This window comes from Anomaloglossus baeobatrachus, chromosome 11, assembly GCF_048569485.1.
Source record: "Anomaloglossus baeobatrachus isolate aAnoBae1 chromosome 11, aAnoBae1.hap1, whole genome shotgun sequence".
NCBI classification, from domain to species: Eukaryota; Metazoa; Chordata; class Amphibia; order Anura; family Aromobatidae; genus Anomaloglossus; species Anomaloglossus baeobatrachus.
In genome coordinates, this window is record NC_134363.1 from 18,455,402 (window position 1) to 18,476,103 (window position 20,702).

The 20,702-nt window shown below is 41.9% G+C and overlaps 1 protein-coding gene across 1 annotated transcript; it reads right to left on the reverse strand.

Annotated features, from left to right (window-relative positions):
• Positions 1-4,686: 4,686 nt before the first annotated feature.
• LOC142255666 (phospholipase A2 inhibitor NAI-like) lies at positions 4,687-20,015 on the reverse strand. The gene is made up of 5 exons (XM_075327078.1): positions 19,923-20,015; positions 11,956-12,069; positions 11,303-11,449; positions 8,492-8,632; positions 4,687-5,052 (listed from the first exon to the last, which is right to left on the reverse strand). The coding sequence occupies exons 1-5, from the start codon at positions 19,972-19,974 to the stop codon at positions 4,862-4,864; spliced, it is 645 nt and encodes a 214-aa protein (XP_075183193.1). The 5' UTR covers positions 19,975-20,015; the 3' UTR covers positions 4,687-4,861.
• Between the last annotated feature and the right edge of the window lie 687 nt (positions 20,016-20,702).

Here is a 20,702-nt window from a genome sequence, read left to right on the forward strand (position 1 = left end):
GACACACATATTGCTCTGCTGCATATATACATACATATAGACACGCACTGCTCTGCTGCATATATACATACATATAGACACGCATACTGCTCTGCTGCATATATACATACATACATACAGACACGCATACTGCTCTGCTGCATATATACATACATACAGACACGCATACTGCTCTGCTGCATACATACATACATACATACAGACACGCATACTGCTCTGCTGCATATATATATACAGACAGACACGTATACTGCTCTGCTGCATATATACATACATACATATAGACACGCATACTGCTCTGCTGCATATATACATACATACAGACACACATACTGCTCTGCTGCATACATACATACATATAGACACGCATACTGCTCTGCTGCATATATACATACATATAGACACGCATACTGCTCTGCTGCATATATACATACATATAGACACGCATACTGCTCTGCTGCATATATACATACATACATACACGTATACTGCTCTGCTGCATATATACATACATACATACATACACGTATACTGCTCTGCTGCATATATACATACATACATACAGACACGTATACTGCTCTGCTGCATATATACATACATACATATAGACACACATATTGCTCTGCTGCATATATACATACATATAGACACGCATACTGCTCTGCTGCATATATACATACATACATACACGTATACTGCTCTGCTGCATATATACATACATACATACAGACACGCATACTGCTCTGCTGCATACATACATACATATAGACACGCATACTGCTCTGCTGCATATATATATACAGACAGACACGTATACTGCTCTGCTGCATATATACATACATACATACAGACACGCATACTGCTCTGCTGCATACATACATACATATAGACACGCATACTGCTCTGCTGCATATATATATACAGACAGACACGTATACTGCTCTGCTGCATATATACATACATACATACAGACACGCATACTGCTCTGCTGCATACATACATACATACATACAGACACGCATACTGCTCTGCTGCATATATACATACATACAGACACGCATACTGCTCTGCTGCATATATACATACATATAGACACGCATACTGCTCTGCTGCATATATACATACATACAGACACACATACTGCTCTGCTGCATACATACATATAGACACACATATTGCTCTGCTGCATATATACATACATATAGACACGCATACTGCTCTGCTGCATATATACATACATATAGACACGCATACTGCTCTGCTGCATATATACATACATACATACACGTATACTGCTCTGCTGCATATATACATACATACATACATACACGTATACTGCTCTGCTGCATATATACATACATACATACATATAGACACGCATACTGCTCTACTGCATATATATATATACAGACAGACACGCATACTGCTCTGGTGCATATATACATGCATACATACAGACACGCATACTGCTCTGCTGCATATATACATACATACATACACGTATACTGCTCTGCTGCATATATACATACATACATATAGACACGCATACTGCTCTGCTGCATATATACATACATACATACAGACACGTATACTGCTCTGCTGCATATATACATATATACAGACACGCATACTGCTCTGCTGCATATATACATACATACAGACACGCATACTGCTCTGCTGCATATATACATACATACAGACACACATACTGCTCTGCTGCATATATACATACATACAGACACGTATACTACTCTGCTGCATATATACATACATATAGACACGCATACTGCTCTGCTGCATATATACATACATATAGTCACGCATACTGCTCTGCTGCATATATACATACATACAGACACGCATACTGCTCTGCTGCATATATACATACATACACATATACTGCTCTGCTGCATATATACATACATACATATAGACACGCATACTGCTCTGCTGCATATATACATACATACAGACACGCATACTGCTCTGCTGCATATATACATACATACACGTATACTGCTCTGCTGCATATATACATACATACATATAGACACGCATACTGCTCTGCTGCATATATACATACATACAGACACGCATACTGCTCTGCTGCATATATACATACATACACGTATACTGCTCTGCTGCATATATACATACATACATATAGACACGCATACTGCTCTGCTGCATATATACATACATACATATAGACACGCATACTGCTCTGCTGCATATATACATACATACAGACACGTATACTGCTCTGCTGCATATATACATACATATAGACACGCATACTGCTCTGCTGCATATATACATACATATAGTCACGCATACTGCTCTGCTGCATATATACATACATACAGACACGCATACTGCTCTGCTGCATATATACATACATACACGTATACTGCTCTGCTGCATATATACATACATACATATAGACACGCATACTGCTCTGCTGCATATATACATACATACATACAGACACGCATACTGCTCTGCTGCATATATACATACATACATACACGTATACTGCTCTGCTGCATATATACATACATACATATAGACACGCATACTGCTCTGCTGCATATATACATACATACACGTATACTGCTCTGCTGCATATATACATACATACATATAGACACGCATACTGCTCTGCTGCATATATACATACATACATATAGACACGCATACTGCTCTGCTGCATATATACATACATACAGACACGTATACTGCTCTGCTGCATATATACATACATATAGACACGCATACTGCTCTGCTGCATATATACATACATATAGTCACGCATACTGCTCTGCTGCATATATACATACATACAGACACGCATACTGCTCTGCTGCATATATACATACATACAGACACGCATACTGCTCTGCTGCATATATACATACATACACGTATACTGCTCTGCTGCATATATACATACATACATATAGACACGCATACTGCTCTGCTGCATATATACATACATACATATAGACACGCATACTGCTCTGCTGCATATATACATACATACAGACACGTATACTGCTCTGCTGCATATATACATACATATAGACACGCATACTGCTCTGCTGCATATATACATACATATAGTCACGCATACTGCTCTGCTGCATATATACATACATACAGACACGCATACTGCTCTGCTGCATATATACATACATACAGACACGCATACTGCTCTGCTGCATATATACATACATACAGACACGCATACTGCTCTGCTGCATATATACATACATACATACACGTATACTGCTCTGCTGCATATATACATACATACATATAGACACGCATACTGCTCTGCTGCATATATACATACATACACGTATACTGCTCTGCTGCATATATACATACATACATATAGACACGCATACTGCTCTGATGCATATATACATACATACATATAGACACGCATACTGCTCTGCTGCATGCATACATACAAACACACACCTTGCTCTGCGGGGCCCACACACGCGGCTCCGGGGGCCACACACACGGCTCTGCGCGTCCCACACACGCGGCTCCGGGGGTCACACACACGGCTCTTCGGGGCCCACACACGCGGCTCCGGGGGCCACACACACGGCTCTGCGGGGCCCACACACGCGGCTCCGGGGGCCACACACACGGCTCTGCGGGGCCCACACACGCGGCTCCGGGGGTCACACACACGGCTCTGCGGGGCCCACACACGCGGCTCCGGGGGTCACACACACGGCTCTGCGGGGCCCACACACGCGGCTCCGGGGGTCACACACACGGCTCTGCGGGGCCCACACACGCGGCTCCGGGGGTCACACACACGGCTCTGCGGGGCCCACACACGCACGGGGGGACAGGGAGGGGCGGGGAGGGAGTGATGTCCCACATACTGATCAGGTCACGGTGCAGATGGGGTCCACACAGCGCCGGAGGGAAGCGATGTGCTGGGGGTCGCTGGCTGGCACTGTGACTCCTTCATCTGTGCGACCGAGCAGGACGCCGGGCGGTAGCTCCGCCCACAGATGATGCTCAATGCAGGAGAACACACCCTTAAAGGGCCGGCAGCCACAGTTTCCAGTGCCAAGGACTGCTGCCCCCGGGCCGACCGCAGGTAAGCCGAGCGGGACCGTCTGTGTGTGTGTGTGTGTGTGTGTGTGTGTGTGTGTGTGTGTACATGCCGCGGGCAGGAGGGGGCGGAGTGAGCTGAGCGGGGAAGTGTGGGCTTCCTGCACGTAACTAGGATAAACATCGGGTTACTAACCAAAGCGCTTTGCTTGGATACCCGATGTTTATCTTGGTTACCAGCTTCTGGCAGGCTGCCAGCGATGGCTCCTGCACACTGTAGCTGTAAAAAGCCCTGCTTTTTGCTGCTAGAACCGTTCTCGAACGTATCTAGAACTATCGAGCTTTTGCAAAAAGCTCGAGTTCTAGTTCGATCTCGAACAGCCCCCAAAATCACTCGAGCCCCGAACTGGAGAACCTCGAACCGCGAACCGCGCTCAACTTTAGTCTTGAGGACTGGAGTTGAGAAACATGAAGTAGAGTCATGGCTCAAAGTGCGAATATTGAGTCTGTCCTTCAAGAATGGTTTCTAAAATTATTGAAGGAACCCGCCACAAGTATTGCCCGCGAGCCAAGAAAAGTCTTAAATGATCAACGGAAACAGTATTTACAAAACAAGAGTATTTTTAATAGATCCAGGAGGCATGGAACGTCCAGGTTGGATATTCTCTAAATAAGGCTCAATAGGAAAAAAAAATAAAAGAAGAAAACCAAAAATATTCTGTATATACATGGTTGTCATCCCTTTCGGGCTTGTGCATCCAAAGATCCTTGATAACTTCTAGAACAACTTCAGCAGCAGGAGACACACGATGGCCGGAGTCAGGACCACTTTATGGACACTTGTCCCACCATTGGTGCAGATAAACTTCACTTCGGTTGATACACCTGCTGCGCTTTGGGACTGGCTGCCAAGATCACAGATGGACTTCGTCGCGCACCCCCTGATGGCCGTTGCAACTGTGCCTGATTCTGAAACGAATCACATTAAACCTGGTATTAATCCTCATATAAAAACATGGTCTGACCTTAAACTTGGCCTCATTGGCTGAACGAACCATTTACAATCTTATTTCCATTTCTCACATTATCCTGCTTCTTGGATGATCTGTTTTTTATATCCTACAGCTTTTGGAAATTAGATTTTTGGAATATATTTTATATCAATCGGTGATATTTCTTGCAGTTGGAACTAATCTGCTTGTGCCCTTGAGCATGTGCAGTAGGAAGCTTTAATGCCAGGTGCCTATGAGCATGTGCAGTAGGAAGCTCGAATGCCAGGTGCCTATGAGCATGTGCAGTAGGAAGCTCGAATGCCAGGTGCCTATGAGCATGTGCAGTAGGAAGCTCGAATGCCAGGTGCCTATGAGCATGTGCAGTAGGAAGCTCGAATGCCAGGTGCCTATGAGCATGTGCAGTAGGAAGCTCTAATGCTAGCTGCCTATGAGCATGTGCAGTAGGAAGCTCCAATGCCAGGTGCCTATGAGCATGTGCAGTAGGAAGCTCTTATGCCAGGTGCCTATGAGCATGTGCAATAGGAAGCTCCAATGCCAGGTGCCTATGAGCATGTGCAGTAGGAAGCTCTTATGCCAGGTGCCTATGAGCATGTGCAGTAGGAAGCTCTTATGCCAGGTGCCTATGAGCATGTGCAGTAGGAAGCTCTAATGCTAGGTGCCTATGAGCATGTGCAGTAGGAAGCTCTAATGCTAGGTGCCTATGAGCATGTGCAGTAGGAAGCTCCAATGCCAGGTGCCTATGAGCATGTGCAGTAGGAAAGTCTAATGCCAGGTACCTATGAGCATGTGCAGTAGGACGCTCTAATGCTAGGTGCCTATGAGCATGTGCAGTAGGAAGCTCTAATGCTAGGTGCCTATGAGCATGTGCAGTAGGAAGCTCCAATGCCAGGTGCCTATGAGCATGTGCAGTAGGAAAGTCTAATGCCAGGTACCTATGAGCATGTGCAGTAGGACGCTCTAATGCCAGGTGCCTATGAGCATGTGCAGTAGGAAGCTCTTATGCCAGGTTCCTATGAGAATGTGCAATAGAGAGCTCTACTATGAGCATGTGCAGTAGGAAGCTCCATTGCCAGGTACCTGTGAGCATGTGCAGTCGGAGAATCCACTGCTAGGTACCAGTGAGCATGTGCAGTAGGAAGCCCCATTTCCATATGCCTATGAACACATCCAGTAGGAAGCTTCATCACTAGGTGCTTGTGAGCATGTGCAGTAGGAAGCTCTACTGCCAGGTGCCTATGAGGATGTGCAGTAGGAATTTCCACTGCTATGTGCCAATGAGCATGTGCAATATGAAGCTTCACTGCTTGGTGCTCTTAAGCATCTGAAGTAGGAAGCGCCACTGCCAGGTGCCTTTGAGCATGTGCAGTAGGAAGCTCCACTGCTAGGTTCCTGTGTGCATGTGCAATCAACTGCTAGGTGCCTCAGAGCATTTGCAGTTGGATCTCTAATGCCAGATGCCTGGGAGCATGTGCAGTAGGAGAATGTACTGCTAGGTACCTGTGAGCATGTACAATAGGAAGCCCCATTGCCATATGCTTATGAACATATCCAATAGGAAGCTCCACGGCTAGGTACTTGTGAGCATGTGCAGTAGGAAGCTCCACTGTAAGGTGCCTATGAGCATGTGCAATAGGAAGCTCCACTGCTTGGTGCCTGTGAGCATGTGCAATAGGAAGCGCCATGCCTTTGAGCAGTTGCAGTAGGAAACTCCACTGCCCAATGCCTGTGTGCATGTGCAATGGGAAGATCCACTGCTAGGTGCCTCAGAGCATTTGCAGTTGGAAACGCTAAGGCCAGATGCCTGTGGGCATGTGTAGTAGCAAGCTCTACTGCCAGGTGCCTATGAGTATATGCAGTGGGAAGCTCCACTCCTAGGTGCCTGTGTGCATGTGCCATAGGAAGATCCACTGCTAGGTGACTGTGAGTATGTGCAGTAGGAAGCTCCACTGCTAGGTGACTGTGAGCATGTGCAGTAGGAAGCTCCACTGCTAGGTGACTGTGAGCATGTGCAGTAGGAAGCTCCACTGCTAGGTGACTGTGAGCATGTGCAGTAGGAAGCTCCACTGCTAGGTGACTGTGAGTATGTGCAGTAGGAAGCTCCACTGCTAGGTGACTGTGAGCATGTGCAGTAGGAAGCTTTGCTGCCAAGTGCCTTTGAGCATGTGCAGTAGAAAGCTCTCCTGCTGTGACCTTAAGATTACCTCCACCATGTACTGCCAAGTTATTTCTGGGTCACAGCAGTGACGATTTTAACTACAAAGGAAGAGGTGGAGCTTCCTACTGCACATGCTCAGAAGCACTTATTCTAACATTCTAAGAGGTTTCTGACAGCGGCCATTATAGTCACCTCCCTCGACAAAACTATAGACATTATTTAGAAATGAACTTGTAATTACATTTTCTTTCTTTGCTTATTTTTTTTACTATTATTCGAGAACCACTTTAATTATTATTTTTTTAATACCATGCACAGCACATAATTCTACTGACTTTACAATGAAGAGACACCTAGAGCTCACGATTTCAGAGATCTTATCTGAAGGGCTCATTGGTCTTTGCTTTTTGGTTCCTCTTAAAGGGAATTAGGCTACTTTCACACTTGCATTCAGCGCAGTCTGTCACTATGGAGAATAGCGCAGTCCGTTAACGCACTGCGCTATTCTCCATAGATTTGTATGGACGACGCACTGTAATGCAAGTGTCAGCGTTGCATCCCCTGGACGAAGCAACGGTATTATTTTGACACTGCGTCGGGCGGAAGGAACGCTGCATGTAACTTTTTTTGAGCAGCGCAATCCGTAGGATTACACTGCGCATGCACATTTTTTTTTTTTTTTTTTTTTTAAATCACATAAACTTTATTTTGTCTCTTGGTGGATGAATGTTCAGCTGAGCGCCCGGCTGCCGGCATGGGGGAACGCCCGGCCGCCAGCATGTGAGATAGCTCAGGTGAGCGCCCGGCCACCAGCATGTGAGAGCGCTCAGCTGAGCGCCCGGCAGCCAGCATGTGAGAGCGCTCAGCTGAGCGTCCGGCTGCCGGCTATTGAGAGCGCTCAGCTGAGCGCCCAACCGCCGCCTATTGAGAGCGCTCAGCTGAGCGCCCGTCTGCCGGCATGTGAGAGCGCTCAGCTGAGTGCCCTGCCGCCGGCATGTGAGAACGCTCAGCTGAGCGCCCGGCCACCGGGTGATAAGCTGATCATTCACAATAGTCTTCTGCCGGTAATACTGTAAAGAATAATAAAAAAAAAGCTTTCCGTTGTTTTGTACGATCCGTTGCATCCGTTGTCCCATTATATGCAACGCATCCGTTGCATCCATCACACAACGCTATGCAACGGATGCCGTTCAACGCAAGTGTGAAACTAGCCTAAGAGAAAATAAACTTTTTTTGGTACCTGTTATTTTGGTTGTTTGGAGAAGACACATATTCTCATCCCCGGTGCATTGCATTGTATCTGAAGTGTAACACCAGGTGGAGTCAGCAGATACGCAGGATCGACAGACCAGTCCATTCCTGGTATAATTAATCGTGGATACTAGAGCCAAAAAAAAAGGGAGAGAAAAGTGAAAACAGGTCTTGCTTTCAATAGAACATTTTTCATGTATGAAGCTACAAAGAACTTTTCTCATATATTCATCTTACGTTTTTGCAAAAGGGTTTGTCCTTCTGTCAAAGCCTACAGCATTAGCAATCACAATAATTGAATTTTGCTCACACTCAGTGGTTGCCTTCTATATGTACTGATATTATTAAGCTTCCATTCAATAAACAGACAACAGTTGTCCTCCAGAATAAGGTCTGACCTACAGTAAGGTCTTAAAGAAAGAGCAACCACTTGCATTACAAACATTTCCTACCGTGGCACATCTAAAGATGGTGTCCAAGGCCAAAATCTTAATCCTAATATCATCAGTAATAAAGTAAAATTCATTGAACAAGAATGCAAGAACCTGAGGGATCAGTGCGAAGATGACATAATCAATATATATCTGGTCCAAAGCTAAAAACTTTATAGATGTCGAAACACACGTTGGGGAGGAGGGACACTGGATTTGCCGAACATCTGTACTTTTTAAGATATATTACTATGAGAATACTATCCTTATATATGAAGGTTCATATAGAAGCTTGACCTCTACATTTATATCTTTAATATAGTCCTATTCTATTGATGTATACTATTTACGGGGTTCTTTATATTTAGGTTGTTTGCTGGTAGTTCCTACAGCACGTCCCTCCACACTGGAAATACCATTTCAATTTGACCTGGTTTTATATGTTATTTATTACAATAATGATCATGCATTGCCTTTGAATCTTTAATTGTTCACTTGTAGCGATGAGCGAACCCAAGCGGTAAAGTTCGGGGTTTGTACCGGACGGTGGGTATCCGGGGCTTTAACTCAAACACAGACTTTTAAAAAATGGCATGTCTGAGTTCAGGTGCTGTTCAAAGCACAGCTAATCCTTAAGCTTTATTGTATGTGTTAGATGCTGGTACACTGCTGTGAACAATGAAGAAAAAAAATGACATGAGCTCCCACCTATTTTTGACAACCAGTGCAGGTTAAAAGATAGCTATCGGCTGCAGCCCTCAGCTGTCTGCTTTGTACTGTCTGGTTATCAAAAATATAGGGTATCCCATGCATTATTTTTTAATTATTTACGTAAATAATTAAAACAAAAACAGCATGTGGTCCCCTTATTTTTTATAACCAGCCAAGGTAAAGCAGACAGCTGGGTTGCTTATATTATCAGGCTTGCAAGGCCCTCTCCAGCCTAAAAATGGAAGCCCACAGCTGCCCCAGAAGTGATACATCCATTAATTGCACCAATTTTGGAGCTTTGCCCGCCTCTTCGCGATTGCCCATGTGCGGTGGCATTCAGAGTAATACTTTTGAGGTTGATGTCAGCTCTGAATTGACAGCTGGCATTAAACCCAGGAGTTAGTAATGGAGAGGCATCTATTAGACACCCCCATTACTAACCCGGCAAGTAAAAAGTTAAAAAAGCTAAATGAAGGGAAAAAAAATGTTTATTTGAATAATGACTCCCACACACTCCCTCGTTTAGTAATTTATTACTTTAAAATAAATAGTGGAAGTTCTGACGTAACCCAAAGTATAATGGTCCAGGAAGTCCATTGATTGCTATAGAGCTTCATTCTGAGAACTTTCTCAGAACAACGCTCTAGAAGTCACTGCCCGTCGGTGGTATGTACAAAATTTCTCATGAACGTTACCGAGAGTGGTCTATGGAGCATTGTTCTAAGAAAGGTCTCAGAACAAAGGTCTATAGGAATCAATGGGTGTCTTGGACAATACACTTTGGATTACATCATAACTTCCAGGATTTATTTTGAAGTACTAAATTGGTGAACGAGGAAGTGTGGGGGAGTATTTATTAAAATAAACTGTTTTTCATGCATCTGTGTTTTTAAACTCTTTACTTGCTGGATTAGTAATGGGAGTGTCTGATAGCCGTCTCTCCATTACTAACACCTAGTCTTGATTCCAGTTGTCAATTCACAGCTGATAGTAAGCACAAAAGTATTACCTTGATTGCCACCACACCAGTGCAATCAGAAAGAGTTGGGTAAAGCACCAGAGTTGGTGCATTTAATAGATGCACCCCTTTTGAGGCAGCTGCGGGCTGCTATTTTTAGGCTTGGAGGGGTCAAATAACCATGGGCATTCATAGCCTGATAAAACCAGCCTGCAGCTGTCTGTTAAACCTTGGTTGGTTACCAAAATAGGGGGGACCCCACATCACTTATTTTATCTATTCCATATCCACATGTTTTCAGGGCAATTGACTCTATTTTGCTTATTTTTGCAGCCCCCTAGCCCTTACTATGACTATTTTACAGCACCAAAGTTTAATTCCACATTCAATTATGCGGAGTTTGAGATACAGTGGTAACTTCAGGTCAAGTCCGGGTCCCAAATAAACTTTTATATAACTTCTGTAGCATTACACTCAGGTATAATTTTCCTGCCTGAGTGTCAGCACCACCCAGTGGTAGCCTAACAGATAGGCAATTTAGAAGGCAAGTACAATTTTTTTAAGCACTTTTACAAAGTATCTGCAATAATGTGGAATGTCCATTGTGCTGTTATTATGCTTTGGACCAGAGATACAATGCAGCACTTCCTTATCTAAATTACAGGTAAAAGTAGAATAAAAGTAGAAATGATTGACTTACATGGAGGAACAACAGGAGCGCAGTCATCAGTGTTGCAGCATGCAGTCACTGTCCTGATACGTCCTTGCTGTAAGGTTATGCTGCCTTTCATGTTACATTGAGACGAAACAGTGCATGTCCTGCCGAAAGCCTCCGTCATTACTCCACCTACAAATAAGCATAGCAAGAAGTCCTAGGTTAAAGGGAACCTGTCACAGTGCACATGCAATGATTTACCCAATGATGTATAAGATTAAACCAGGTCATACATTAAACATGGTTGGGCGCAGAGATCAGTCCAACAACTCCTCCAAAAGTCCCCAAAAGGAGAAAGGGACAGCAGGACTTCATTGGATACAGTATCAAAAAGCAGGACTATTCGACTCATGTGAAGCTTGATGAAGACTCCGACACGAGTCGAAACGTCGTTATTTTTTATATTTGCCAAATAAAGATTACTTTTTGATACTATGCGTCCAGTGAAGCGCTGCATACTTTTCTACTTCTATGAAAAATTAACCTTTCTGCAACTGATAATATACTAATTATAACAACAGGCAGGGAATCTTTTAGAATTTATTTTACAGCAATTCTGACGAGGATTTTCAAAGTAAGTACATCGGCCTCATTAATGTATGCAGTTCATATTGTGAAAATGTAAACAAATAACTCACCAGCTTGAGTTTGTGAGTATGAGATGCCACACACTTGACCTGCAGGACACGTCGCGCTGCTGCCCGAGCATGTAGATGAGGCAGACACACACTGCGGACACCTGAGAGTGTAACCTAAATCACAAGCAACACATCAGGCAGCACATTGCTATAGTACAATGTTATAGTATTTGCCAACATTTTTAGAATTAATTTAAATGTATCCTTAGTTTATATTATACTTATTATTATTATTATTATTATTATTATTATTATTATTATTATTATTAGCTATAGTACCTGGCATTGCCCAGGATAGTAACTAGGTATCTTTTTGTCTCTCTCCCTCTCTCCCTGTATGTCTCCCTCTCTGTCTGTCTCTCTGTCTCTGTATCTCTGTCCGTTTCTGTCTGTCTGTTTCTGACTCTGTCTGTCTTTCTCTGTCTCTGTCTGTCTCTCTCTCTGTCTGTCTCTGTCTGTCTCTCTGTCTCTCTGTCTCTCTCTCTGTCTTGTCTGTCACTCTCTCTTTGTCTGTTTCTCTGTTTCTCTGTCTGTCTCTGTCTTTCTCTCTGTCTGTCTTTCTCTGTCTCTCTGTCTGTCTTGCTCTGTCTGTCTCTGTCTGTCTCTCTCTGTTTGTCTTTCTCTCTGACTGTCTGTCTGTCTCTCTCTGTCTGTCTCTCTGTCTGTCTGTCTTTCTCTGTCTCTCTCTTTCTGTCACTGTCTTTGTCTCTGTCTCTCTCTCTGTCTCAGTCTCTGTGTGTGTGTGTCTCTCTTTGTCTGTCTCTAGTCTCTCTCTCTGTGTCTCTCTTTGTCTCGCTCTCTGTCTGTCTTTGTCTGTCTCTCTGTCTCTGTGTGTCTCCCTCTGTCTCTGTCTGTCTCTGTCTGTCTCTCTCTCGGTCTGTCTCTCTCTCTGTCTTGTCTGTCACTCTCTCTTTGTCTGTTTCTCTGTCTGTCACTGTCTGTCTGTCTCTGTCTCTCTGTCTGTCTTTCTCTGTCTCGCTGTCTGTCTTGATCTGTCTGTCTTGCTCTGTCTGTCTTGCTCTGTCTTTCTCTCTGTCTGTCTGTCTATCTCTCTGTCTGTTTGTCTTTCTCTGTCTATCTCTTTCTCTGTCTTTGTCTCTGTTTCTCGCTCTGTCTCAGTCTCTGTGTGTGTCTCTCTCTGTCTGTCTGTCTGTCTCTCTCTGTCTAGTCTCTCTGTCTGTCTCTCTGTCTGTCTCTCTCTCTGTCTCTCTCTGGCCGTCTCTTTCTCTGTCCCTCCACCGCAATCATATAACCTCACAAATGAGCTGTCTTATACTAAGAATGTCCTTCATTGCCTATAACAACCAATCATAGCTCCTATTAATGACCTGTAGCTCCCAGCTCCATTGACTTTAATGTAAGGAGGTTTTTTTAGAGAGTAACTGTTAAGCATGGGGTTAAATTTTACCCTCAAAACATAGTCTATGACACACCCCGAGTCAAATATGGTGTTTGTGTAAAATTTTGTGATTGAAAATGTGACGGTGTGGATTCTTCTTGGAGGATATACTGAACACGCACACATACATACACGCGCACACACACACACACACATACATATACACATACACTTAGCTTTATATATTAGATTATTATTATTAATAATAATAATAACAATAATAATCATTTCTGGTGTTTGGTTCTGGGACTTAACCTCACACACATTTACAGAGCATTGTTAAAGCTCCTGCTCCTGCAGTCTACCCAGAACATTTCCAGTCCTGAAAGACAGATATAGACCCTGGGAAGCAGACAGAAGGGGTTTATCACCGTTCCTGTCTTCTCCTTTGCCGAGTACATAGCACTCAGCAAGTGCTAAGCAGTAAACAGAAGCACATTTATTTAATATACATAAAAAAAATCCAAAATATCTACATATACTAGGTCTCAACATGACCGTAATAACCTGTAGAATTTTATCAACTGGTTCCTTGGGTGGAAATATAAAGAATAAAAAAAAAACTAAATAAAAAAATGAAATGAATAAGGAAAGTTTTGTATATGAATTGAAAAAAAGAGAAATTATGCAAATTACACAATAATTTATATGTGAATTAAAACACCACAAAAAAAATTACAATTTGCCTTGCATAAATAAAAGCCTCAAACAACCACGTCAACAAAAATTATACAAATTACACAATAATTTAGATGTTCCTCAAAATACCATTAAAAATTATTAAATGTGTTTTGCATTAAACAAAGCCTCATACAACCTCGTCAGCAAAAATTATACAAATTCTATAGTAATTTTAATTTATATAATAATTTATACATATTTAGACACTGTAATATATATATATATATATATATATATATATATATATATATATATATATATATATATATATATACACTGTATATAATATGTATCTTATATATAATAAAATTTTAATATTTCTTGTGGTGTTTTGGGGTCACGTATAAATTATTGTATATATATATATACTGTATGTATACATACAGTACAGGCCAAAAGTTTGGACACACTTCTCATTCAAAGAGTTTTCTTTATTTTCATGACTCTGAAAATTGTAGATTCACATTGAAGGCATCAAAATTGTGAACTAACACATGTGGAATGAAATACTTAACAAAAAAGTGTGAAACAACTGAAAATATGTCTTATATTCTAGGTTCTTCAAAGTGGCCACCTTTTGCTTTGATTACTGCTTTGCACACTCTTGGCATTCTCTTGATGAGCTTCAAGAGGTAGTCATCGGAAATGGTTTTCCAGCAGTCTTGAAGGAGTTCCCAGAGATGCTTAGCACTTGTTGGCCCTTTTGCCTTCACTCTGCAGTCCAGCTAACACCAGTGTCACCAGGAAAGCACCCTCACACCATCACACCTCCTCCTCAATGCTTCACGGTGGGAACCAGGCATGTAGAGTCCATCCGTTCACCTTTTCTACAAAGACACGCTAGTTGGATCCAAAGATCTCAAATTTGGACTCATCAGACCAAAGCAAGTTCTCTAGCCCAAACAAGTCTCTTCTGCTTGTTGCCTGTCCTTAGCAGTGGTTTCCTAGCAGCTATTTTACCATGAAGGCTGCTGCACAAAGTCTCCTCTTAACAGTTGTTCTAGAGATGTGTCTGCTGCTAGAACTCTGTGTGGCATTAACCCGGTCTCTAATATGAGCTTCTGTTAAACTGCGATTTCTGAGGCTGGTGACTCGGATAAACTTATCCTCCGCAGCAGAGGTGACTCTTGGTCTTCCTTTCCTGGGGCGGTCCTCATGTGTGCCAGTTTCTTTGTAGCGTTTGATGGTTTTTGCCACTGCACTTGGGGACACTTTCAAAGTTTTCCAATTTTTCGGACTGACTGACCTTCATTCTTAAAAGTAATGATGGCTGTGACGACATGGACTCTCATGGGTTAAAGTTTCTTAACATTCAGCCAGCCTATTGTTCTTATGTGTGCTAAGTCATGTTTGCTTAGCTATTGCTCTCCAGACTTTTCCAGTAATCATTGTATTGTAGTTGTGTATTGATAATGTAATTACCTTAGTAGCCATTGTCTAGTCGGTGACTTGCCGACTCCATGTAGATATACTGAGTCTTTCTATGCACATCATTTAAATGAACATTATCCATGCAGCTTGAAATTCATCCAATGGGAGAAGCAATCTTGTCCAACCAATCGATGAGGACGCAGTGCATTCTAAGGGAAGGTTATGGCTATAAAAGGGACTTCTTTAAGCCACCAGGGTTGTTGAAGGTTGATGGATGCTGATGGATCCAGTCTAAGCTCTTTGGAGCTGACTAGAGGAACAGGATATCTTATGGCTTCAATCTAGGGACTCCGTTTCCGGTTGGAGACCATATCCACAGCCTAGGGATTTCGACTCCGGCTGCCAGGATTGTAACATCATACCAGGACTACCTAAGGAGGACACTCAGGTTGGGACAGTTCAGTCACCTGTTACGGACTTTGCAGACCTCACACAGCTTCCTAAATCTGGCGTTATTCCTTTCTAGGTGGGTGCCCGCCAAAAGCGGGGTGCTGCTGGACTGGAGTAAGCGGCCCTGGAAGCTCTGAGGCATGGACATTCTAAATCCCTGGTGAGCCAGCGGAAGGGTGAGACTCTGTTGCCTGTTACATTTGTGTGTTTTGCTGGTTATGTGTTATGTGCCGTTAATTGTTTGGGGATCCAATAAAGTCTAATTATTGTGGTTCCCTCACCCTGTGTTGTCTGAGTAGTGTTACGCCCACGGTTAAGGAGGCCAGTGTTCAGTTGGGATGAGCCCTGAGCCACGCTGTCTTTCTAAAGGCGGCGGGTTTTAGTGGACGAGAGCACCCACTGAGCCCCATGTCCCCACAATGGCCACTCGTTTTTCTTTACTTAGCTGCTTTTTTCTTGCCATAATACAAATTCTAACAGTGTATTCAGTAGGACTATCAGCGGTGTATCCACCAGACTTCTGCACAACACAACTGATGGTCCCAACCCCATTTATAAGGCAAGAAACCCCACTTATTAAACCTGACAGGGCGCACCTGTGAAGTGAGAACCATTTTCGGTGACTACCTCATGAAGCTCATCAAGAGAATGCCAAGAGTGTGCAAAGCAGTAATCACAGCAAAAGGTGGCTACTGTGAAGAACCTAGAATATAAGACATATTTTCAGTCGTTTCACACTTTTTTGTTAAGTATTTCATTCCACATGTGATAATTCATAGTTTTGATGCATTCAATGTGAATCTACAATTTTCAGAGTCCTGAAAATAAAGAAACCTCTTTGAAGTAGAAGGTGTGTCCAATTGTTTGGTCTGCACTGTATATAGATATATGGTCACCTGTGGAGGTGCTTTACAGTGGTAATATATTGACTTCAATTGTATTAAGCTGGGTTCACGCATAGCGACAGCGACAACGACATCGCTGTTACGTCACCATTTTCTGTGACGTAGCAGCGACCTTGTAAGTTGCTGTTATGATCGCTGCTTAGCTGTCAAACACAGCGACGCAGCAGCGATCATAACGTCGCTACATGTGCAGAGAGCAGGGAGCCGCGCACACTGCTTAGCGCTGGCTCCTTGCTCTCCTAGCTACAGTACACATCGGGTTAATTAACCCGATGTGTACTGCAGCTACATGTCACAGTGCAGAGAGCAGGGAGCCGCGCACACTGCTTAGCGCTGGTTCCTTGCTCTCCTAGCTACAGTACACATAGGGTTAATTACCCGATGCGTACTGCAGCTACATGTGCAGAGAGCAGGAGCCGGCACTAGCAGCGAGAGCGGCGGAGGCTGGTAATGAAGGTAAATATCGGATAACCAGGGAAAGGTCTTCCCTTGGTTACCCGATGTTTACGCTGGTTACAGCTTTCCGCAGCTGCCAGACGCCGGCTCCTGCTCCCTGCTCGCTTCATTTCGTCGATGTGTGCTTCACAGCGGGAGAGCGACGACGAAAAAATGAAGCAGGACATTCAGCAACGAGCAACGACCTCACAGCAGGGGCCAGCTCGTTGCTGGATGTCACACACAGCGACAGCGACGGGACGTCACAGAAAATGGTGACGTACCAGCGACGTCGTTGTCGTCATCTCTGTGTGTGACACCACCTTTAGGGGTACTTCACACACAGCGAGATCGCTACTGAGATCGCTGCTGAGTCATGTTTTTTGTGACCTCATTAGCGATCTCGCTGTGTGTGACACTGAGCAGCGATCTGGCCCCTGCTGTGAGATCGCTGCTCATTACACACAACCCTGGTTCATTTTTTTATTGTTGCTCTCCCGCTGATAAGCACACATCGCTGTGTGTGACAGCGAGAGAGCAACAATCCTGAATGTGCAGGCAGCAGGAGCCGGCGTCTGACAGCTTGCGGTAAGCTGTAACTAAGGTAAACATCGGGTAACCAAGGTGGTTACCCGATATTTACCTTCGTCACCAGCCTCCGCAGCTCTCACGCTGCTAGTGCCGGCTCCTGCTCCCTGCACACGCTAAGTTAAGCGGTGTGAGCTGGTAACTAAGGTAATCATCGGGTAACCATACCCGATGTTTACCTTAGTTACCAGTGTCCGCAGTTTCCATACGCCGGCTCCATGCAAGCGTTGCTTGCAGGTTGTTGCTGGCTGGGGGCTGGTCACTGGTCGCTGGTGAGATCTGCCTGTTTGACAGCTCACCAGCAACCATGTAGCGATGCAGCAGCGATCCTGACCAGGTCAGATCGCTGGTCGGATCGCTGCTGCATCGCTAAAGTGTGAAGGTACCCTTAGGCTGGTGGATATTTACTGTGACTGCTCCTTTTCTTAATAGGATTACCCTTGATCCTTGTTTATTCCCTCCCTTCCCCCTGCCCCCCCCCCCCCCCCCCCCCCCGCATCCCTCCTTTGTCTTTTGTCCTAGAGTTTATCTGGTTGGGCACATTGAACAATGTATATGGTCACTGGGAGCAATGTTAGCAGTGGGTAAAAGGATCTGATATACTAAATTGAATATATTGATTTTAATATCGCCCTGGATCTTCCTGGAACACAATCCTTTATTCACAATTTTTACTTGTATTTTCATTAAACATTTTATATATTTATATGTATTAAAATTAGTATGCATCTATATGTATAAATACACATTGCATATAACATCTAATTTAATTCATATTTAATTTGTGATTGTGTCCTGGTCTTTTCAGGGTTATATTTATACTTGTTTACAATTTATGGTATTATGCAAATTGAATATCGTATTAATTTAATTACCCAATTGCTCTTCCAGTTGTTTTTGGTTTTTGGTCCTTATTATTTCATTAAACATTATATTGGTGATTCCTGTGCATGAATTGACATATTTATATATCCATAGATAATCATTTATAAAAAAAACTTTTGGACTTAGATGTATATATTCGCACTTGAACATATATATATATATATATATATACATGTATGTATATATACATGCATATATATATATATTTGTTTTTTTTAATTTTAAATAAATAAATAAAATATATAAATATATGCAAATATATATATATATTTTTTTTATTATTATTATTTTTTTGCATATATTTATTTGTAATATAACCTAAGTAGACCAACCCAACAACATTATTATAGTGTTTCTAATTGATCAAAATATGTATTATACACCACATATTTTTAATTGTGTGATAGCCAGACGAGCCTGTTATTTATTGGTGGTTTTTTTGTATCAAATTCCATTCTCCAAATGTTTTTAAAGATTTTTTTTATATATTTGTTATGTAATAAAGAGAATTATTTTATTAGTATTTATTGTGTGGGGGCCTCTTTTTTGGATATATATATATATTCTGTATATATTATACAATAATTTATATGTGACCCCAAAACACCACAAGAATTATTAGAATTTTTCTTGAATAAAAAATGCCTTAAACAACCACATTAATTAAAACAAAAAAAAATTATAGCTGCTAAAAATAGAAGAGATGAAAATGAAATAAAAATGGAATGGTCTATTCAGACATTGACACTTAGTTTTTAAAACTATTGTTATTATTATTATTATTTTTAATACATTATTTATTTTTATATATATATATATATATATATATATATATATATATATATATATATATATAATACAATAATTTATAATTTATATGTGACCCTAAAACACCACAAGAAATATTACAATTTTTCTTGTATAAAATAACGCCTTAAGAACAACATTAATTAAAGCAATAAAGAATTATAGCTGCTAATAATAGAGGAGGTGAAACTGAAATAAAAATTGAATGGTCTATTCAGACGTTGACACTTAATTTTTATTATTATTATTATTACTAATTTAATTAATTTAATTTACTTTAATAAATAATAATAATAATAGTAATAAATGCAACAATTAAAAAAAGAACAAAAAATATAGCGTAAAAAGAACCAGCCAATACTACACAATACAACTACTAATACAATAAGAACCAATAATAGACAAAAACAAAAATTCAAATTTCAAGATTTTTTAAGAAATTTTACCTGTTGCTGCGAGAGTGGAGAGAAGAATCAAAGTTTCAATCAGGGAAGTCATTGTTCTGCCGGTGAAGACAAGTCTAGTGTGAGATGGAAACCTTGGTGGAGGTATTTATCACTGGGGTTTTGAGGAGTGGGAGGAGGAAGGGTCTCAGTATCTCCAAAGAATTAACCTGCCCACTAATAAAAAGCCTTACGTTGACCTTCTATATTTACTGGGACACACCTTAGCTTCTAGACGCAGCTTTGCATGGACTTTACTCTTACACTTGGCAATATTTTTTTTATTATGATGAATATTAAAAAAGCAAATGAAATGCATCATTTTGTAGTTTTCACTATAGATAATGAGGATATTTAATGCTCATATTTCCTTTCTATACATTTTTGTTATTAATATCAGTGGCAGGATTTTAATGACACGTAATACCTGATAGTACAGGATCCACCAATCACTAAAGGTGATGGCACAGCTCACCCTGTTCCTCCCCTCTTTACATACACCTTTACACGCTCATTAGGTTACAAAAAAAAATAGATTTTGGCTCTGTAGCTATGTACATGTGTTGTTTCCTGAAACCACAGGAAGTTCAATCCTAAAAAAGCTTAAGTGGTCCATGTGAAAATTGCTCAATATATATTTTTTAATTCTAACATATTTTTTTAAAATATATGTAATACTAGCTGTAGTACCCGAGCGTTGCCTGGCCTAGTAACTGTCTGTCTCTCTCACAGTCTCTGTCTGTCTCTGATGTCTGTCTCTATGTCTCTGTCTCTGTATCAGTC